We start from the raw sequence: 21,886 nt of genomic DNA, 5'->3' as shown, positions 1-21,886 counted from the left end.
AAAATGACTTGAAGGAAATGATAAGGGTTTGATACCTGTGCTCTACAAAGTCACATAAATGCAACCGTCTTAAAAGTCCCTGTATTTTTTTTTCTAAATTTGACACGCTTCGGAGAAGAGCACTGTTAATAAAATGTTCGTGATTACAAAGTATATAAAATGAGACAACTCTCAAATGAATGTGTGAAACCATGTTGTTTAAAAAAAAGATAATAATAATGATGGTGCCTTGTTTAATAATTTTCTTCTGCCTCCACGTCCCAATGTGTTTGTGTGTTGAAAATATATCATATTAAAGCCGCATGTGGCTGTAATATAATTCATTATAGCATTTTTTTTGCCTAACACGACTAGAAGTGGGAGCCCGCAGCTCTTTTTCAAGTTACAGTTTTCCAGGGCTCCTCTCAATTGCAGATGAGCAGCAAGCTCTTAAATGCGTCCTCTTTATTAATAGGCCCATTTTACTGCTACCGCATGCAGTTGTTAATCATGCCTATAGTACTCCAAAAATGCATCTTATCTGGAAGTAGCAATTTAAAGAACAGCCCATTGTAGTTATCAGTTATTTAAATTCCCAATCACTAAGTAACTCGTAATTTCACCGCAAAACCGCTGAGTGCAAAGTGCTTAAATGGGCGCTCTTTTAGCTAAAATAAACAAACACATAAATAACTAATAAGGAAGTGGTATTAACACCACAATTCAGAACAAGTATATGGTTCTCAGTTCTTGCAAATGTTTCCAACAATTATCTTCAAACATTTTTACGTTTTATTTAATGTTGGATTTAAAAATGAATCTATGATTTCGCTTTACAAGGGTCTTTAAAAACAATGTGATTTGATAGCTGGACGGATAATAGATGGTAGGTAGATGGACAGGTACATGGCTGGATGGATGAATGACACCTGTTTTGAAAAATGAATGACAAAACGGAAAAGAAAAAAAAACAGGTGGCCTTCTAAAGCGCAACTCCCGTTGATCCACAGGATCGCTGTCGATCAAATGGACACCTCATGTTTGTTCCATTATCGTTAGCATGTTCATGCGAGAATTGATAAGCCAACAGCGCCCTCTAGTGTTGTAATACGCTCTGCTGTCCCAAAGCTTGCGCAGTTGAAGCATTTTGAATCCTTGTACGGACTTGCAATGGCAGCCTGGCTGCCACATCGTGATACGTGTAAAACTGCACTCTCTGAGACGTAGCTTTGCTTGAGTGACGTTATGACGCTATTTTGATTTGTTTGTCCTATTTTTCCCCCCAGAAGATACAGTGACTCTCCAGTGAGTTGGGAAATATCTTCATTTGTTTTGGTGTGAATATTAATTTGACTGTCTCACGTCTCCGTTGCTCTTTTGTATTGCAGAGCCAGGCTCATGTGTGGCAAGAAAAAAGAAAAAAATGTTTGAATGTTAAAAAAATGTAGCATTTGAATAATGAAAATGTCGTTTTCTGTATTGCTCATATGATAAACATAGTTGTCCTGCATGTACACGACAGCTGCATGTTGTGCATGTCTGACTGGCCTCTCCGCTTCTCTGGATTATTTTGGTCTGTGTGTGTGTGTGCGTGTGTGCGCGCGCGCGCGTGTGTGTGCAGCTATCAGTAGGCACACTTTTATGTTAGTGAACTGCCTGTTATGCTTTTGTACAACACTTTCCCATTTGAAGTGCCAGTCGTACATGCTGGCTGGGGGTGTTGGGGCAATCATGGATGCTGTGTTTGTAATGTAAAAATCCTAAACCTTCGCGTTTGTGTGTTTGTTACTACTGTATCAGTCTGCGTTTTTCACTTGCTGGTGCAGGGGGGAATAAATCAACATGCCTTACGTGTTGGATTAATTTTTTTTCAAACATTTGACATCTTGTACACGATGGCTGTAGGAAGTTAGTGTAGAGATTACAATCTCTTCTTTGCCCTGCACTGTTATGGCCTCAATGTTCCTAAAATTCAATGTTCTCATGTCAGTGGAGACTTGTGGAAAAATGCACACACAGCTGCAACCTTCATCACATGCCATCACAAATATATCAAAACTATTGCAGAACATTTATTTTCCCCCAACACAATGTCTGAGACCGCGTTCACATAAGGATATCCTGCTTCTTCACTGGAGGTAAATGACGTCATCCTGATTGTTTGAAAACGTCCTAATTTGGATTAACAACAAGTTCCGCAGAAGGAAAGAACATGAAGAGAGTGTTTGCAGCCGTGGTCTTATTCACATACATCCTATATTTGGTGTTTTTGTTGCATTGTGTTGACCTCTAGGTGGCTCAACTGATCCATGAAATAAAGCTGAGACTTAATGTGGCGGCGTATCCGGGCTGTACCCACAGCACACCTGAACAGTCAAGACCAGGGCGAAATTCTACCAGTTAAATAGCTGATTGTGAATGGTTGATTGTCTTCATGTGCCCTGAGCTCGCCTGGCAACCGGTCCAGGGTGTGACCCCGCCACTCAAAAGTCACCCCAATGAGGAAAAGCGCAATAGGAAATGGATAAATGGATCATGCTTTCATAATATTCAGACAATAAAATCTTGAGTTTAATCTCATTCAACAAAATTCAAGATTATGTCGGAAATCAATGATGACGGATTTGTGGCAGAGGGAAAAGGGAACTGAACAGGAATAACCCCTCAAAGGTCTCATTTCAAGCAACATAAAAGATCATCTGACATAAATAATTAGTACTGAACCCAACAAAATACGCAACACGGATTTAGACATACGACCTCGTGTTGATCTTCTCTTTCCTAGACAGTGACGTCATTACTAGAGCTGACTGCCACACTGAATAAAATGGCGTCGTTGTGAACAATTATGTAACGAGCCTCACAATCTGTCTAAAAATAATTCCACGTCTTTATTGCTTAATTCATGTAAGATGTTCTTGTTGTCTTATAATAACTACAAGCAGACTTACAAGTGGTTTTCGGTGAGAAATCCTTTAAAAGCAACATTGGATCTATCTATCTCTTTATCTTCTATTAAACGTTAGACTCTAACCCCGTGACCATTGTGAGAATAATGGATGGATGGATGTAAATGCGCAGAAATGTGAGGCATCATACATCTCTAAAAATGAAAATACCTATAATAAATTCCTTTCAAATAATTTATCATACACTGAGGTGCTTCAACCGCTGACAACATTACGGCAATGTTAGCGTGCTAAAACCCCTCGTTGTTGAGATGTTTTGGCACATACATACTGGCTCAAAGGTCTATAGCAACCAATACCTTAAAAAAGATATTGACCCCAAACTTTGAGGATGATTTGAAAGACCACTCCGAAGTCAAAATCATCTGAGATTTTTAACCCTTTAAAATCCGAGGAAGTTTGACAATCTCAACAGATGACATAAGGCAAAAATGGTGATTTGACCTCGACCGACATGACAACTTTAAAGATCCCAGTAAGATCACAATTCATTTCCTGAAGCATCATCTGCTTGTTTTAATGTTGCTACTTGTGTGTGTGTTTGTGTGTCATATTACCACAACGGGAAATTTGATTAATATTTTTTTTGGGTGTGGTCTGTGACAAGAAAGAAAATATTTTTTTTTTTTTGCATTCAACGTAATACACGATCAAGGTAATACTTTATACATACTGTCCAATACTTATATATAACTCCAAATATGCGCTTTGCATTATGGGCTGTGCAGGAAGGACAATCACATTTATCATCCTTTCATCTGCAAGGTCAATCGTGTTCACACACAAAACAGCATCAAGTGCGTCTTCAATGTAATGTTCTGCATATTTTTGCAATGACATCATCGCACAAAGGCAAAGTCGCTTTACAACTTTTCGCACCAAATAGAGCCGTGTTAAGCAACATTTCCGGAAAATAAGTCCGCAACACTGTTTACCACTGACGGAGCACTTACACAGCGCAATTGGTGTCCCTGCTGGTCCACGAAATTAATGAATTAGATCTCAGTTGGTGGTTAACCTGACATCCACTTTGTCCTTTGCAAGGCCTTTAATTCAGGTTTAAAGGTCCAAAGCATATCATTGATAAGCATTAGGCACGATAAACAAATCCTGGCTCATCATAACAAACTGTAGCTATGTTTGTCTTGTTTATGCTCATATAGGAGAAGTGAGGATTAGACTTAATATATAAAGGCGTCCTGCCATGTGAAATTACTGTTTTAATTATTTGGCTGAACGCTCCTTTTAAATCCCGCTGCTTAGCGTTCACACTTCCTTTTTCTGGCAGTAGATTAATGACGTATTAATGCTATTAGAACTGCAGAAAGCATATCGTCAGCCTGTTAAAATAATGGCCTACGTCATATTTTAAGTCGTATGTTTGTTTAACAGCGGGGCAGTTCATGTCAGCATTTAATATTGTGTTTCTGTTTGATATCTATCATGTGGATTTTCATACATTGCCAAAAAGGACCTTTCCAATCTGCATTAAGTGTCACTCATGGCGGCAAAATCGTAGTTATACAAAATATATAATTTCATGAGGGTGTGACATTGTGTCGTTTGAAGTGAATGTGAGAAAGAGCGCGTGTGCGCATTTTATGGAGTTGATCATTTTGCAAAGCAGAATTTGCAGTCAGCTAACAAAGTGCTGAGTTCACCTTAAAGCAGTGATTCTTAAAGTGTGGTACAAGTAAACGACTTCCCTCTAGCGCACTGGTGTTAAACTCAAGGCCTGGGGACCAGATTCGGCCCGCCAAATAATTTTAAGTGGCAATCATGTTTCTTGCTAGAATAGCAAAATTGCAAACTTCTTTTTGGATCTGCACTTTTTATCATGACAAGAATTCCTTGAAATCGCTCTTCTAATTTCAATTGACAAATTGTTGAACATTTTTATTGTCTTAACTAGTGAGCCATCAATTTAATGTGTATGCAATATTTAAGTGTAGCGTTAATGTCCACAATGTGCCAAATAATAAAGTGGCTTACTATAATATTGAATAAAATTGAGGAGGTTTTGTATGCTATTGCATTTTAATGTTGCTTGCGCTGGTATTTGGAGAACTAAGTATTTCTTAAGGTGTGATTTGGTGTAAAGAGTTTGAGAACTTCTGCTGTAAAGTATCGGTGTTTTAGTATCGAAGCATTCTTTTGTGTCAAAGTATGTCTCATACAAGCAGCCACTGACGCACATGCACATGAAGGGACAGTGAACCTGAAATATTCAGGGAGAGCTTCAAATGTGTACAGGAACGCCAGAGCCAAGATTTGAACCCGAAATATCCGAATTTTGAACAGGATGTGCTAATAATGACGACTTTGTGAGGCAAATCTGAAATTTGACTGTTTCAGTCTCATTGCTACTAGTTTAAGTTACATAAACTGAAGGGCCTAGGCTGGTTGGATGGTCATGGAAGCGAGTTGAACCTCAAATATTATCTGAGAAAAATATAAATATAATATCAAACTTTCTAACACACATACTGGACCAAGCGAAGTACTATGAATAAAGAGAAGAGACTTCCAGGCTTGTAAATGTACGTGAGTGCTTCTGATAAACTGGCAGAGAAAGTCTTGCTGACCCTGACCGCTCACCACTCCTGGTGTCTGACCACTTACATGCTCAAAACTGGAGATAAACAATCTGATTCATAAGAAGAGACCTAAAGCATCCTCCCTCCTTCTTTCCCCCTCCTCAACGCTTTCCAAAGTGCAGTTCATTCTCTAATAATGAAAAGTGAAAATTGCAGCACATCAAGCGAAAACGGCATCCGGCGGCTAATTGAATCATCACCGTTGAGCAGGTTTGAGATGAATCCCCCATACGGAGAAGATCAAATGGTTAGCAGGAATGTCGAGGGGAATAAAGCACATGTGCCAGAATCCCGTTAAGAGCTGCACATGCATGCACACTGTACACTCGGCGGAGGTCACAAATAAACAGCCAACAGTATTAAACGTGCATGTTAATTGTCGTCATAAGCCGTTTTCATTACGGCTCTGAGCAGCCACTATGAAAGCTATTTGAGTGCCTGTGGAACACAGCGGATTAGGACAAATTAAAAATGAGATGCTGATGGCCGCCGACATGTTTTTAATGGGAAAGCAAACATACAAACAATGCCAACGTCTCTCTGACTCATCGTTCTTTGCCCTACAATTACACTTCGGAAGTTCTGAATTCGTGTGGCTGCAATCAAAACAAGAACATGCAGTTCTCCCAATTCAATGGAAGCCGTTTCTTCATTTAAAAAAAAAAAACCAAAGACCGTTGCAAATCTGCTTTGTCATGCGTTGTTTTTTTTTTATTTTCAAAATGTTCAAGGCAATACAAAGAATGACTACATGGAACTTTAAAACAATTAAACAAGAAAATCTCTATGACATAAACATGACTTATATTGGTTGAAGGAAAAAAACGTGAATTAACTCATTCGCTGCCAGCTGTTTTCAAACTGCAGAGGTCCTCATACTGACAGTTGTTTAGAGCATTTAATAATTTAATATTGATCATTTACAGGCATACAACTCAGAAAAGCACCATGAGTGACATTAAGTCGCCACATGGTTCAAATTGAACATGGCATTTTTCTTTCACTCTCTGAATGGCATCATCTTTATTCATATCCGCGACACATATACCCTGTTTATACCATGCATAGAGTCTTCCTTACAAAGTTTGTATATCAGATTTCTCAGCATGTCCGAGGTGGAACGTGTTTACCGTTTCTATCAATGTGACGAACCAAGATTCACTGCCTAATCGGTATCTTCTACACTAAAGCTGTGCTGATCTCAAATCATTAGTGAGGCATTGGCGCCATCTCTGTTAGTCATCACAATAGCCTACAAAGCTAAAGTTCACAAAGAACGTGGGCGAGGCGTAATTATTGAAAATTGTACTCGACGAATAGAAACGTCAATGGCAGTTAGCAGTCCATTTGATAATTGTAAAAAATCCACAGGAGTGAATGAGTAAAATCCAGAGTTATAAAACAGACTGAAAATAATCGTATACTTTTTCATACTGTAAATAAATGTATTAACAGATGTTGTGAGATTTGTGCAGTTTCATTCTACATTGCACATGTTGTCCAGGCTGTTCTCGTGGGCTTCGGGCAGCTGGTTGCGTCCGAGTAGTCGATAACGGAAAGACACTCGGTTGAGGTAGTTTCCACTGGACACCAACCTCACCACCGAGTTGTCGCAACCAATCTTCATCTGGGCTGAGGAACCGCACAAACAACCACAGGTAGAACTCACAGAGCAATTCATTCACGTCCTCGTTATACCATGCAGTGTGATTCTACACCACTAAAAATGGAAAACCTAAAATAGCACATACTGTTAAATCTAATCTGTGCCCGTTAAATCTTTCCAAACAATCCAGACAAGTAGCTATGCATCACTTTTAGACGAATTTGTACCCGGCAGGTGTTGAGATTAATGAGCTCGAGAGTTTGCTTGTGGCCATTTTTGGACAGCTTTGTGGGATCGGCTCAGCTAACAAATTAGACAAATAGGCGAAACTCAAACACACTAAAAAAAAAAAACAATCTGACGAGCAGAGAGTGCAAAAAGCATTGAGCCATAAATCTGCGTGACACTCATAATAAACTACAAAGAAGAAGCAACTTTGCTTCAAAAAGTTAAATCAACATTTTGGATGCTTTTTGCTTTGATTTTTGGTCATACTTGGTGCAACAGAAAAAAATCAAGAACTGGTGCCCTGCAAACGTTCTGACAAACCTCATGCAAAAATTGAAATGCGAAATGCATGAATGAAAACACAACTAAAGTCCAGTTGGTCTTCCCGATGGAGGAGCCATTCAACTCATTGTCAAAAAAGGGTCAGAAATTGAAGAATAAATATTTTCTACATTGAGTATCATAACTATTAGCTAGCTAAGTAAATTCCTTCTTCATGTGTCGCCAAATGTTGGATTTGGTAGTGCCAACTTGTGAAATTCACAGGGGAGGAGACGATGGACTTACCGAGTCCACTGAGAGGAAAACACAGATCGGCAACAGGGAACATGCGTGACGTGTCCACCCCGTTTCCACCCAGCAGCTCCACGTAGTCACCGGAGCTCGAACAACCAGACGAAAGCCCCGCCTTCGCAAATTCAAACAACAAAATGGAGTCGGCCGCTTTGCTGCACGAGCATTTAAACATTTAGCTTTTGGATTTTTGTCTTTTCCATTTTCTGCAAATGTCGCCTGCAGCGGTCCCTTAATTGTAAGCCAACATATGTCGAGTAAATGCAGCACAGTGCATACGAGTGTCGGACCTTGGGCCTGAGCTTGTTGCTTTTGGCCTGCTCCAGGCTGAGCTGCGTCAGTTGGATCTCCACCGGGTAGATGATGGAGAAGCTGCAGTTCCTGTGCTGATGTGGCATCACCATGGTGAAGGTGCCCTCTGGGCTCTGAGACATGATGTTACATGCTACGCACACACAGACACACACCGACGTAGAGAAGCTGTCACAAATTGAACATAATCAGCATTATGGTGTGCTACTAACAATAACTCTCCATCGGAATGCAGAAGATGCCGAGACGCATTGTAGTCAAGTCAAATGTATTTGTATCGCCCTTAATCACAGAAAGTCTCAAAGGGCTTAACTCCCGATTGATGGAAAAAAATCATTCTACTCATAAGATGCTCCCATACAGTTAAGAAAGCTGGCCGTGTTGTGTGCCTCCAAGACTGGAAGCTGCAACAAGAATAAGGAAAACTCTGGCGTTTGCCTCTCCTCCCTGCCAACGGATCACGCAGAGATGCTTTTTGGGAGGTGAGGGCGGGACGTACTGGTAAAATGCAACGACGGAAGCACTTTGAAAGGACGACAATGGATGAGGACGGACCGGCAAAATAGGGTCAAGTGATAAATAATCATTATCATTTCATTATTGAAGAGCAATTTGAGGACCATATGTGTAGATGAAGCGTTGTATAAGTGCACTCCATCCATACAAATAGCATTTTTGACATGCGTCAACTGCAAGCATTTTTTTTCCCCATCCGTCCGCAGCCCCTTCCAAAGTAGCCGTTCCGCGGCCCGGTGATTCGGGACCACTGAGTGAGTCCACGTTTGAGCGTCTGGGCGTCAGTTGTGACCTACAGCAGCTCCTAGTGAGTGTTCTCATTTTGGTGCGTTTGAATGTTCATTCATTCGGGTGTTGCGGCACTCGTAAATTGCGAACAATCAGATGGACTTAAAGGGACAGCGCAATATTTTTATTCGAGGTGTACTCACGGAACGGGTTGCGCAGCTTCTTCACAATGAGAGTGAAGCCGCTGTTGGGGTTGTGGATGCGGAAGAAGACCATGGCGACGTTCTGAGATGAGCGACTGGAGTGGGCCGACGGCGGGGAGGAGCAGATGTCTGTGTAGCGCTGGTGGAGAGGCAATGGGTGGTCCTGGTTACTAGGGAACTTCTCCCCCTTCAGGAACCAGCCGTCAAATATCTGTTGACACGCGTATGTCCATCAAAACTCCATCTATAAGAGAGGTTCGCTTTTCACATGTACCACCTGAAAAAATACTTAGCTGTGCAAGTGCCACTTGATTGAATATTAATAAAATGCGGTAACCTAGTAGGCCTAAGTGTTCACTGAAAACGAGGCGGCAGTTTTATGTCTACAGTATTTTTACCTTCTCTCCCACGACATATTTGTACATGCACTCACAGCCAACAACGAAGCGCTCTAAAGTGGCCAATTGAGCTGCATGTCACAATTGTGTGTTTACAACAACACTTGTCCTCATTAGGTTTGTGGGTGATCAGGAGCCAATCGCATCTGAGATGTTGTACTGGCCAATAACTTGGCTTCGAACTGAATATTCGGAAAACATCTCATTATGGCTGAGTGCAGTTTTAAACTCTCGCCAAAAGGGCCTGCACGTGGGCGAGTGAGGTCAACCTTGATGAAGTCGCCGGCGTCGCAGTCGATGTTGACGTCAGACAGCTCCAGGCCGATGACCTCGCTAGGCTCGCCGATGACGAAGGCGGCGCAGGCCAGCTGCTGCGGCGGCGACGACGCCTCGAAGGTGAACTGGCCCTCGGTGGCCAACATGTCCAAACATTCTGACAAAATGGACATCGATTGAGACAATTGAGACGATTCTCAACTAAAATATTAGGAACAGCTCTCGCATTGCGGCACTACACCGACCCAGCGGTGGAAAGCAATTATTCTTCTCATTCCTTTGTCAAAATCGGCGTGTTACTTTTTGCGACATGAATCATCCATTAATAATAAAGTAAGAGATTTGGAGAAGTCAGATCGTCCCCATTCACTGCCTTATTGAAGAAAATTTGTTGATGTTGATTTTTAGCTATCAAGCTAATTTTGCCTTTTCTTTTTCGTCAGTTCACAACGATAGCAAAGCTGTGGGAACATGTTTTGTTTTTAAAGTTATTCAAATGTTATGCATGAAGTTATCAGAATGCATACTGAAAACTTTACAGTAAAAACATTTACATATTGACTTCATTAGGTTTTATTATCAGTTCTTTTCTATTTTTACTTTGACATTTTCAGTCCAGCCACTTACTGAGAGGTCGTCTGAAAATGAAGTCTTCTGAGTCTCTCTTCTGCTCCAAACTGAGAAGCGAATATAATCCATCGGAAGTGTCGTCCTCCTGAAAATACACACACGATCGAGAAAAGGCAAGCAAATGGATGCTTTCGGATTTGGGGATCTCACCTCGATATATCGGCTGAGCATCATGCGGGATGAGAGAGAAAGGAGGAGGAAGAGAAGTTCCTTGCGCGCAGACGGAGACATGCCGGTGGTGTGCGTGCGTGTCTCTTTGCTACTAAATCTTGGTGAGGAAAAGAACAGCTGGGGATGCTCAGTGGCAGCTTTTATATCGCCGCTGCAAAGACTCAATGAAGCATCCAGCAGGATTTGAATCATGTGTGAGGGTCACTGACTCATCCATGGGCGTATTGTATTCATATTGCCTGACTTGCAAAATGCGCATTTGCTCAATACAGCAGCGTTCAACAATCTTTATCGAGTCGACGCTCATATTTTACAATCTTATTGCACATCACCCCCAAAAATATGACACGACAATTTGTTTTCATACAGTACATCTCTTATCTTAGGAAATTACTTTCTTGATTAGCGTGCCAAAATTCAAGCTGGGAATACTAACTGGAAGCAGTGAAATCTAGAGCAAGCAGAAGATGGTGTACAGTCAAAAAAAAAAAAAGAGCAAGTTTGTTTCACGCTGTTTATTGTAATTCCCAGTTGAAGTTTAAACATAAACAGATAGCATGTTGTCTATTTAACCAAACCACAAATGTCCCGAAAATCGGCCTGCTGAATGCTGACACACAATGCCGAGAAAAAAAAAAAAAAGCTAATACGACGAGCAAATGCTTTGAGTTAAGTGTGGTCACATGTCCCACTGCATTAAAAACTTAGAGGCACAGTTGCCAATTTCATCCACTAAAGCAGCATGCTGAAGGAGTGGTCACGATATCTGCCTCACAGCCAACAGGTTCCGGGTTCGAATTTTGTTGAAGGCCTGTTTGGAGTTGGCATGTTGTCCCATGCGGCGCTTCTTCCCACATTCCAAAAACATGCGTTTTAAGTTCATGGGAGGAGCTACGTCGGGCAGAATTGTCAATCAGCATTATCATAGTTTAGGTTTTTAATTTTAGTGAGTTTTGATTTCATTACTCACATTACTTTTAATGAGTTTTCAGAGCGCTTTTGTTTGTTTTTATTAGTTGTTGTTTTTTTTGTTAGTTTTGACCTCCCTTCTTCTGGACGGGCAAACAGAAAAAACAAAATAAATGCATTTTAAGAAAATCTTAAAGTTCTCGTCTGAAATTAATTAACAGAGAAAAAATGAAGATTTTCACCATAATTACCATTAATTTAGTTAGCTTTCGAAACATCAAATGTAGTTTCTTTGCCAGTCTTTGTAGGTTCTTTGTACTCGAATGAACTTTTCTAGCCCTGATGTGTTTGTCTCCATGTCCCCTACACTACTTTTTGGCGACCGGTCCGGGGGTGTACCCCACATTTGGCCCAGTTAGCTGGGTTAGTGTCCAGTTTCCCGTGACCAAGTGAAGCTATTTCTTTGTGTTTGTTCGGACAAGCCATCAATGACCCAACAAGTCAATCATGATTTGTTCTCGCCCCCCCCTTCCCTTTCCATTTTTGGAGCGTGCTTCACTGGCAACTAATTGTTTTTATGTTAAGAAACAATGCACCGAGAGAGAAACTGTGCTCTGATCCAATTGACGAAATTCACTTAGATGCGGCTAATTGCAAGCGTCCACGCAGCCATTGGGAAAGGTCAAACTTGACAATAAACTGAGTGTTACAGACAGCGACTCCCATTCATCTAAAACACACCAAAATACGGCGCGTGGCCTATAATTACCCTCTAATGAGTGGTGACATTTCCTTTGAACTGATGAAGGTCTGTGACGCCGCACGCCGATCTCTCAAAATAAGAAGTACAACAAAGAGCAACAATGGCTTCTAGAAATGGAGCATTGTTCCCCTGGTGTGCAATGACCTATTCGTGGTATATTAGCTTCACTTCAAAGCCATGGGGGGGTGTAATTCAAATTAATTGGTGTTCTTTTTAAAGCCTTTGTGCGTAGACGATGTCCTTGCCTATCTAATGAATGACAGTTGAATTAAGTAACATGCAAAATGCAGAGTACTCACAGGTATATTGCATTTACATTTGTGGTCATTTGTCATTCAGCCATCAATTTTCTCCGCTGTTCTTCCGCCACGCTACAAACACTTTTGTATTGAAGACTCTATAGTACAGGGGTGGGCAAACTTTTTAATTGTCGGGCCGCAATGGGTTCTAAAATTTGACAGAGGGGCCGGACCAGGAGCAGATGATTGCAGAGTTATGGTAACCTCATCGGAGAAAAAAAAATGTACATTTGAAAAAAGGGTTGGATTAACAAAGGCAGGAGGTTCATTTTAGTCCGGCCCATGGATCGGCCCTTGTGCGTGTGATGAATGTCCTCGTGAAATTGGCAAAAGACAATAATTTGCCGTCAAAAGCGCCACTACCAACTTTTTGTGTTTGAAGAGACGTGAGACAGCAATGTGCGTTCAAGTGTGCCTGTATTTCCTGTGCTTATAACACCAACAGTGCGTTCTTACTTACATTGGGGACATTCATGGGGAAGATAAAAGAAGAAGGAGACAAATACGACCATAATGAGGTGGGTGGATTTGATGTTTAAATAAACCTCTGCCGTCAGTATCTCACCTGTTACCGCATGGTGCACAGATGCTTTTTTTTTTGTCCAGTTGTCCTGCCTGTTGTGATGTCACTGTCAGCATATATTTGAATTACGGTATATTCATCAATCTTATATCGGTGGTGTTTTCAGTCTCACCACTAAAATCATGTCAAACAATATGGCAGTTAGCATTGCATGTTAGCATTAAGCAGAAAAACCTTCGTCGTATGAAATGATACGGTTTGGTGAAACATTTTGGTGTTTAAATATACATTCATTGATTCTTTTGAATGATGTGTCAGTTTTACAATAAACTTCAATTGGGAGTGACAAAAAAAAAACAGCATGAAGCAAGCATGCTTGTCTAAAGAAGTGTGTGGGTTGGAGAGTGAGAGCAAGAGCAAGGAACACTTGAAAAGGTGGCTTTTGAAAATGTAAGTGTTTGAAGCATACCACAGCGGATCATTCAAAACTAAAAGCATTCACCGATTGGTGGTGAGTCTGGAATAGGATTCCAAAGGGGGGGAAAATATCCCGAAAATTTCTTGGGTGAAGTGGAAATGGGAAATTCGGGAAATATTCTAAATTGGGAACCTTTTACAGTAATTAACAGAAATGAACTTTAGTGTATGGAAGTATGCGATATTCAAGCATAAATATATGAATATATTTTCGGTCCTAGTGGTCCTCCATGCAAGAAGTAGTTTAGCTTTAAAAAAGCTAAAAGCTAAAAAATCTTTAAAAAAATGGTAAGGTGAGGAATGTGCAGTTGAATTTGTATGAAATCATTTTTTTTGGTCAGGATTATGCTAAACTCAATTTCTTTGTGAGTACCCAAACTTGTACCCTCCTGCAAATTCCCATTGAAAGCGACACACTTTGAAAATTTTGCAACTCCTTTGTGGAAAATACCTGCGTGATAAACGAGGGCTGTCTGTATTGCACATTCTGGGCCGAAGTCAGAAGATCATCTCACCCGTAGTCCTGTGGATGCGAAAACTGATTGAAAAGATCAATCAATGATCTATATAAACGACAGTCAAAGGTTAGTGAACTAAATTTAATTTTGATTGAAGTGAAGTTTACGGGTTTGTACAGCTGTAACAATGCAAACACAGAGAGCATCAGTCAGAAAAATTCAGAGAAATCAAATTAAACTGTGATTAGAAAATACAGTTCCTTTTAAAAAATCCCAGTCCATGTGATGGCATCTGCTGTCCTCTGGTGGCCAATATGAAGAAGTTGTGAGGAGTACAGTAACTTGCTATTCGTATTTTTATTTCGATTGATCTGAGCAGAGTATATATATATATTTATATATATATTTATATTATTTTTTTAATTTATTTTTTTTCCTCAGTATCCTATTTGTTTCTATTACAGCTACATCAGGATGGAAAAAACAGCTAGTTTTTTTTCTGCATCTAATAATTGCTTCTGGTGGTCAGACTTGTCGGCGTCATGTGTGAAGTTAAATTGCAATGATTGTCGATTTTGCACAGACGAGGCCGTCTGCACCTTTGTATCCCAGCATGCACCCTGCCTGAGCACACCTACTCCCTGGCAGAAAGAGAACATTTAGTAGGCCTTCTCTTGATTGGTGCATGTTGACTCGCTCACACACACACACACACAGGACAACTTGACCCATTCATCTCCTGTGGGGGGGTCCTAATGAGCCGACCCTCCCTGTTTGGACTGACCGGACAGAGAGAGATGAGTGCGAAGCCTTGCATGGATTTTCTTCCCCGTCATTCTCCTCCCAAATGTGGTTAGTTCAAAGTGTGTAGATCAAGAGCGATGGATAACACCGACTTCTTTTAATCACCTCCCAGCAAACAACTTTAGGGGAGGCCTTCTGGTGCCAGTCTTTTTATTTTATTATTTTCGCTGACACGTCAAGTCTCCATAGTTACGGTAGAGCAGAGGATAGTAAAGACTTTGCATTCAGGTTGCAAAAATCAGGAGAGTTGTTTGATTTCATTTCTACACGGTGGACCAGTTGAAGTTCGTAGCACAGCACAACAATTAGTGCACATCATTAGACTTTGCAGATGAACCTAATGTTGTGTTGATGGACCGGGGGACCTTTGACATTCTACAAATGTGTCCTTCCATCATCCTGATTCTTCTCAGCCCCATCTCATCCTATTAGAGCAAATAAACATTGATTAGAGGGCATAATCAATGCATTCAATGACAATGATTCAGTGCTCTGCATAAATATTATTGACTGTAATCAGCAGCACCTCATTCGTACATGACTGCGTGTGCGTGTGTATATATATATATATATATATATATATATATATATATATATATATATATATATATATATATATATAGATATATATATATATATATATGTGCGTGCGTGTGTGTAAATGAATTTATATTTTGTAAAGCCCTACAATCCTTTCTGCAAGAAACCAGAAGATGTCGACATTGAGCCACAGCACACATGAAAAAAACGCCACAGGTCTTGTCATCAAAACCGAAACATTTGTTTTCTGCGGTGGCTGGCCTAAATGAATGTATTATTGTGACGATAACAATACTACTACTATTCCTGCTAATAATAATAGTAATAATATTATAATTATAAAATATGTCTATTTACCTTGTTATGCTTTGTCCTCAGTATCACACTCACGACTTTATCTAAGAAAAACACAATTTTATTAGAACAAAATTACAACTTTTTATCCCAACAAAATGTGTCTGTTCTCATACAGATTATAAAAATTGGACTTAACTTGACAACATTTTATTCTAGAAGTAAAAAGTGAATCTACCCTTTTACAGTTGCTGCTTTTTTTTAAATAGACTTGTAGACTTTTTCTTTTCATTTCATGCATTTAGGAGAGCCTGTGTTTAGCTGGCAGCAGGATTATGAGGGGGAAATTGCTCCCCTGTACTGTAAGTAAAAAGCTTGAGAAGAGACCATCTGTCGTTTTAAAGGGTTAATGGCAATTATTATCTTAAATGTGGTTTAAAACAGTGTGGTTCATTTGTTAAGTACAGTCGAGTTGTATTAGACTTTTGAATACAATCATTTAATCCTTGGGAAGTTTTTGTTCACAAACATTTATGAAGGTTTTTTTTTTTAAACTTTTTTATACAATGCATTTCAACATCAAACTATGCATGATGTTACAGTGACTAACAATTAGTGATGGGTAAATGAAGCTTCAAATCTGCTTCATGAAGCAGTTGTCGTATTTTTGGGCTCCAGTAGATGGCGCTCTCTGTTCATCATTGGGCTGGAAGCACACTGACTTGCCATTTTTAAACCCTTTATTTAAACCAACAGAGCCATCTACAGGACTCAAAAATTCAACAACTGGTTCATGAAGCAAATTTGAAGCTTCATTTTAAAATCACTACTTACAATAATAACAAAAATACCTCTTGGGAATTAAATCTATCTTGCAGAAAACTGTAGGCCTACGACAATACGGTATTTAAATGTTGGCCATAATGGCGTTACTTGGAGAGCTAAGTACTGTAAGTATTTTTTTTAGGGAGTACTTCACGTAAATCAGTTAAAGAACCAATAAACATCGCTCGAGGGAACTTTTAGGGGAACATCTCAACGCGTAGTCACACAGTTTGGATAGCAGCATCTAATGACAACAACAATGTGACGTATCACCTTTCAGCAAAAGTACAGTATGGAGAGCATGTAAGTTTAGTGCTGGCCAGCGTGGCCATGCATGACTGGGTCACATAATGAATGTTGATGAAGTAGAAAAGCCGCTTTAATCAGGACGGATCACTGTGCAGAGGTGGAGAATGTCAGCGAGAGCAGGCACAGCTGCTTGCTGAGAAATTCAATATTGACTGTCGGGATAAATGTCCTGCATATTCTCTCATGTGTCCCAGGGGCCGCGGTATTATGCCTCTCACGTTAGCGAGCCCTAATTGGATTAAAAATGACTTGTTATTGGGAGAAAAATGGCCAAGAATATGCCGTCATAATTATTGCCTCTGCTTCTCCGAGTGCTCGGCGAAATGTCAAAATCAGGTGTTTGCCCGCAAACACCTGATTTGATGGATTGTGTTTCATTTGGGAATCAATGAGAGGCTGTGCAGTAAGAAATGTCACATCAAAGTCTTGTTTTCTATTTGTTTGGCGGCTCAGGCTTTGTTTTTAAAAGTAGATGTGCACGCTGCATGAGCTGGCGCGATGTCTAATCAAACTAAATCGACTTCTCGGGCCCCCCTGACCAGAACAAGCCCCCGGAAATGGTGAGTTTGTTTTTTTTGTTGTTTGTTTGTTTGTTTTTCAAATTGAAGGAGTCAAAGAGGCAGCGCCGACCCTAACTGAATAGAACGAAAAATATATATTGATACATTTTTGCTTCACTTCAATGGACATTGTGCTGCTCCTTTTGGTGTGTGACACTTGGCCACCGGGGGCAGTATAAAACAATCAAATAACAGAAGCCGTTCTTTGGGACTATTTATATATTGTCTGTGTGCATGTGTTGCTCCAACATTTGTGTTCCACTACGCATTGCTAAACAGGTTATAAATAACACGGTCACATATAATTCTTTTGTTTTATGTTTCGTTTGACAGTAAACCTCAGCTGGGAGTGGCAAGATTGTTTTGGGAAGATTTCCTCAGCTGCTCAGATAATGGATTCATGAGTGTACAAAAATCATGTTTCCTGTGAAATCAGTTGAGTTACATCCATTGTCACCATACAGCGCTTCCTCAGAACAACTTATGCCCAAAATAATCATAAAGCTATAAAAAAAATACTACACCTGGCTCTGTTGACTGTTAATTGCTCATAGGGGTCCCCGAGTGGTCATGCGGCCCTGCTTGGTCTTTTTATGCTTTTGACTCTGGAAAGGGATGACACAAACATCAAAATTCCTTCTTCTACACGCTACATTTTACTCTCAAAAGATTATATTTGGTCCCTGTAAAGACAGTAACATTTGGGAGTCAAATATTCTGCATAAAATTTACTCTGATCATTTTACGCTGAGTATTTTTTTCACAAATTTTATTCTGTCCTCTGGCACCAAATATAATCTTTTTAGAATATAATGTATTCAACAAAAATGAAAGTGTATGAGGATGCTGTCGTGATGTTTTGGTGAATTTTGGGGTTCAGTGTTGTCATTGGACATTGAATTATCTGGCAACTATATCATTGTGCTGTTTTTGTTTTGTCAGTGTTTGACAGTTTGCTTGGTGTCTGCTCGAGGTGAAGCAGCGGTGCGATGGGATTTGGGGGGAGGAGGGGGGAGGGGGATACCCTTCTGCGCTAGGCCCCATAAAGGCTTGGGCGGGCACTGCTGTACATGCATGCCCACCATGCAAAGTAGACGTGACATAGACTAAAATCCATCAGATGTCCACTGGGCTTTGCTTTGTGCACACCAGGCGCCAGCCATTAACGCAAAATAAATGCTCCACGCTGTAAAAGTGACAGCGTCTCATTCATACTGACACGGGTTAAATTACACATAAAACCACTGATAACATCATCATTAAATATTGATTCGAAGGAAGGCGGAGACCAAAACACACGTCCACACGCGCATTGCAAAGCTCTTGATGCAGATTCAGCAGAAGGCTTGGGTAGGAGCTGCAAGAGGTGAAAAGGAAGCGGAGAGGGTGAAGTGGAGGGGGGGGGTGGAAGCTTGGAGGAGGGGGCAGTGAGATTTAAGTCAGAGGCTTTGAGCAGATGTGAGCATTGATGATGATGGATGCGGCTTGTTGAAATGCAGACTTGTTAGCATGAGAGGCCCTTGCTGCCTCCTCACGCTCCCTCATGTGCCACCATGGGCATTTGTCTGCTTTGATTTATTTTATTTTTTTATTTCTTTAGTGCTGGATTTTTTTTTTTTTTTTTGTGCTTGAAAACAGTACATGCAGATGAGGAGGAGCGAGGTGTCACAACATTGAGATCAATGGAAATGGCCGTTGATCTATTGGAGCGCCGCAACAAAACGCCAACAACAAATATTGTAACTTGATTTTTAACAATAAGACTCTCGTTGCACTTCATTAAAACAAAACAGCAACATTATCATTCAATAATTATACCGTTTGTAAATCATGAGTTCATGCATTCATTGTGCTCCTCCTTGAATGAAATTTCAACCGGGAGTGAAATTCATCAGCTTCATCCAGACCTCACTCTCTTTCTCGCTCTCTCTTATACTCACTTTAATTGTTCTGTCCGTCAATAAATGTCGCTGGCATAAATGGATGAGCAAAGATACACTGTCATAAATAAAAAAAAAATTAATCAATTAAGTGAAATTGAATAATTTCCTCCAGCACATTTGGTAACATGTCATTGCCCACTAATGTGGGCACACTGATAGAGAATCACATCCTGAAAACATGAAGCATGGTGACTTTAAAGAAAAAAAAAACAAACATCAAAATAGTCGCCATTTATATCACATTGTAAGCCATGAGCTTTCTTTTGCAATATAGGTCTTAGCCAAGTTGTAATTTTTCCTTTAAATGGGACATATGGAAAATTGATTTGTTAATTGCTTGTATACAAATAGCACAGTTTGGTCTGCGGAGCGCCTGCCCACACATCAAGTGTGAAATTAAACACCTAGGTAAATGTATCTGCCTACTTCTGAAAATTACTTTGTGAACGAGCCACACTTTTGCACCACTGTTCCACATCAGTGGAGCTAATTAACATAATACTCGCCCCAACCAACGAACAAAGGAACCCCCCCCCTCCTTCCCTCACACACCCACACGCGCGCGCACACGCACACACACACACCGGGTTTCTCCGCTCATGATTAGGCAGCTAGTCTGGGAGAAGATCCAGAGGCACTTCAAGCAAATTGTGGCGTATACTACTGCCTCCACTAGTTAAAATACTTTTATACTCTTTGTCTTTTGCTTCTTTTGAAAATTTGCACCCATTGAGATCGCCTGGCAAATCCATCACACACTAAGTCGCATATGTTTTACATTTTAACTGGAGCTGTCAAAATTAAAGCGTTTAGTCGAGATTTGTTTTCAACACAATGAAATATTTTAACTCTGTTAACTAAGTTGTATTTACTTGAAAAATAATTTGCATACTTACGTAATCCAAACACTGTACCATATTAAGTATTGAACAAAGCACCCTGCTCAAGCTTCCAGCCGTGTCTTGAAAAACCAACATTGCTGGAGTGTCATGCTTGTGGGCAGAAATGTATACGATTTGAGAATTGTTTTAAAGCAAAATTCCGGCAAAGATGACTCAGTTTAGATTGTATTCAAGAATCAACCAAAACTTCATATTTGGTGATTTTGCATTAATTCCAAGATATTAATCAAGTAATGTCGATTACAAGCTTACAAAAAAATAGTAGTTGAAAAATGTGAAAAATCACATTTAATTACAGATTTTTTTGAGGGGATTAATTAGTTAAAAAATATAATTGCAGCATTAGTGTTAACCTGAGGAAAAGAAATGCAAAAAAAAAAAATGTGCGTCGCTTAAAGGTGCGTCTTAAATCAAAGATTCTTTTCTCCATTCAGTGTAAAATTGTCCTGCATCAAAGCCTGCGTCACCCAGTTACAGCACACAGAAGTGCATCCCTGCACATACACAGGCAGCAGGTGGTGTGTAAGTGTGTGTGTGTGTGTGAATGGGCCATGCTGAGTGGTAACCTGCTCTCCACTCAAACCACATAAAAGGTGCAGGACAGAAACATGTGGGTAATTGATTGCTAATTAGTCCTTTTGTTGTTGTGATTTATTGTCCTGACACAGCTTTGCCCCGAGCTGTCTATTCACTCTCGCTCAACCTCTCTGCCGTCACACGCACAAAAATAAGCACAGCAAATTCCTAATGAGACACAGCGAGGAGACCCCGTGCGGCAGGTGATTAGGATTCAGCATGCTTTACACAGGCAGTAATCCAAACTCACACTCAAAGGCCACACTATTAGGTACAGCTACGGAATCAAATAAAGAAGACGAGCCAAATATGGAAGCAAAAAAGGATGCTGGGATATTGAATGAATAAGTCGATTAATTGAAGATGGTGCTGATGTTTATCAGCACAATAAGGCAGTCTGTGAGCATTTTCTTGCGCCATAGACCGGTTTCAAATAAAGACATATTTCAAGGGACCTGCATCAAAACAAACAATCACAAGTCACAATTATGCTAATTGTAGTTGTTGGAATTAGTGGGACTCCCGTGCTTGTTTTTTTTTTCTTCAACGAGCCGGTCGCTCTCATCTTAGCAGAGTGTCTCTCCTAACATAATGTAAGATCTTAGTTCTAGTTCTAGGAGATGTTAAAGACCAGTCGCGATTGTTAAATTTAATTTGACAAGTGACTTCAGCTAGTTTGTTATATTGTTGTGACCTTTATTCTTGCTATTACTGTTTTCAGATCTAATGCACCCTTGCCCACTTACCAGTTGAAACCAGTTAAGGCCGTGGAGCCACACATAGGAAGATACATACATAATGTTCTGCTGCACTCCAGCGTGCATCGGCATGTCGAAAGATGGAATACGAGGAGGAAACATTTTGGACACATTTCAGCACCTGCGAGGCTGATAATGCGCCACGGGCCGTGCACTAAACGTTTCTGCTATTTCCTGGCTAGAAAAGATCTCAACTGATATTACAAAGTCTTCTGATAGTTAATTTTAGGAGCAAACATGAAAGAAAAAGATTTGTCTTA

The 21,886-nt window shown here is 40.3% G+C and overlaps 1 protein-coding gene across 1 annotated transcript; it reads right to left on the bottom strand.

The window, feature by feature from the left end:
* Positions 1-6,687: 6,687 nt before the first annotated feature.
* On the bottom strand, positions 6,688-10,829 carry LOC148344180 (corticotropin-releasing hormone-binding protein-like). Its single transcript, XM_088305301.1, has 7 exons — positions 10,666-10,829; positions 10,513-10,600; positions 9,879-10,042; positions 9,212-9,422; positions 8,243-8,397; positions 7,947-8,067; positions 6,688-7,177 (listed from the first exon to the last, which is right to left on the bottom strand). The coding sequence occupies exons 1-7, from the start codon at positions 10,744-10,746 to the stop codon at positions 7,023-7,025; spliced, it is 975 nt and encodes a 324-aa protein (XP_088161427.1). The 5' UTR covers positions 10,747-10,829; the 3' UTR covers positions 6,688-7,022.
* Between the last annotated feature and the right edge of the window lie 11,057 nt (positions 10,830-21,886).

The sequence above is a fragment of the Idiotropiscis lumnitzeri genome, chromosome 1 (genome assembly GCF_059441095.1).
Source record: "Idiotropiscis lumnitzeri isolate Australia: NSW breed Sydney's pygmy pipehorse chromosome 1, RoL_Ilum_1.0, whole genome shotgun sequence".
Classification (NCBI taxonomy): Eukaryota; Metazoa; Chordata; class Actinopteri; order Syngnathiformes; family Syngnathidae; genus Idiotropiscis; species Idiotropiscis lumnitzeri.
The sequence above is the reverse complement of the archived record's forward strand: the minus strand, read 5'-3'. Positions and strand labels throughout refer to the sequence as shown.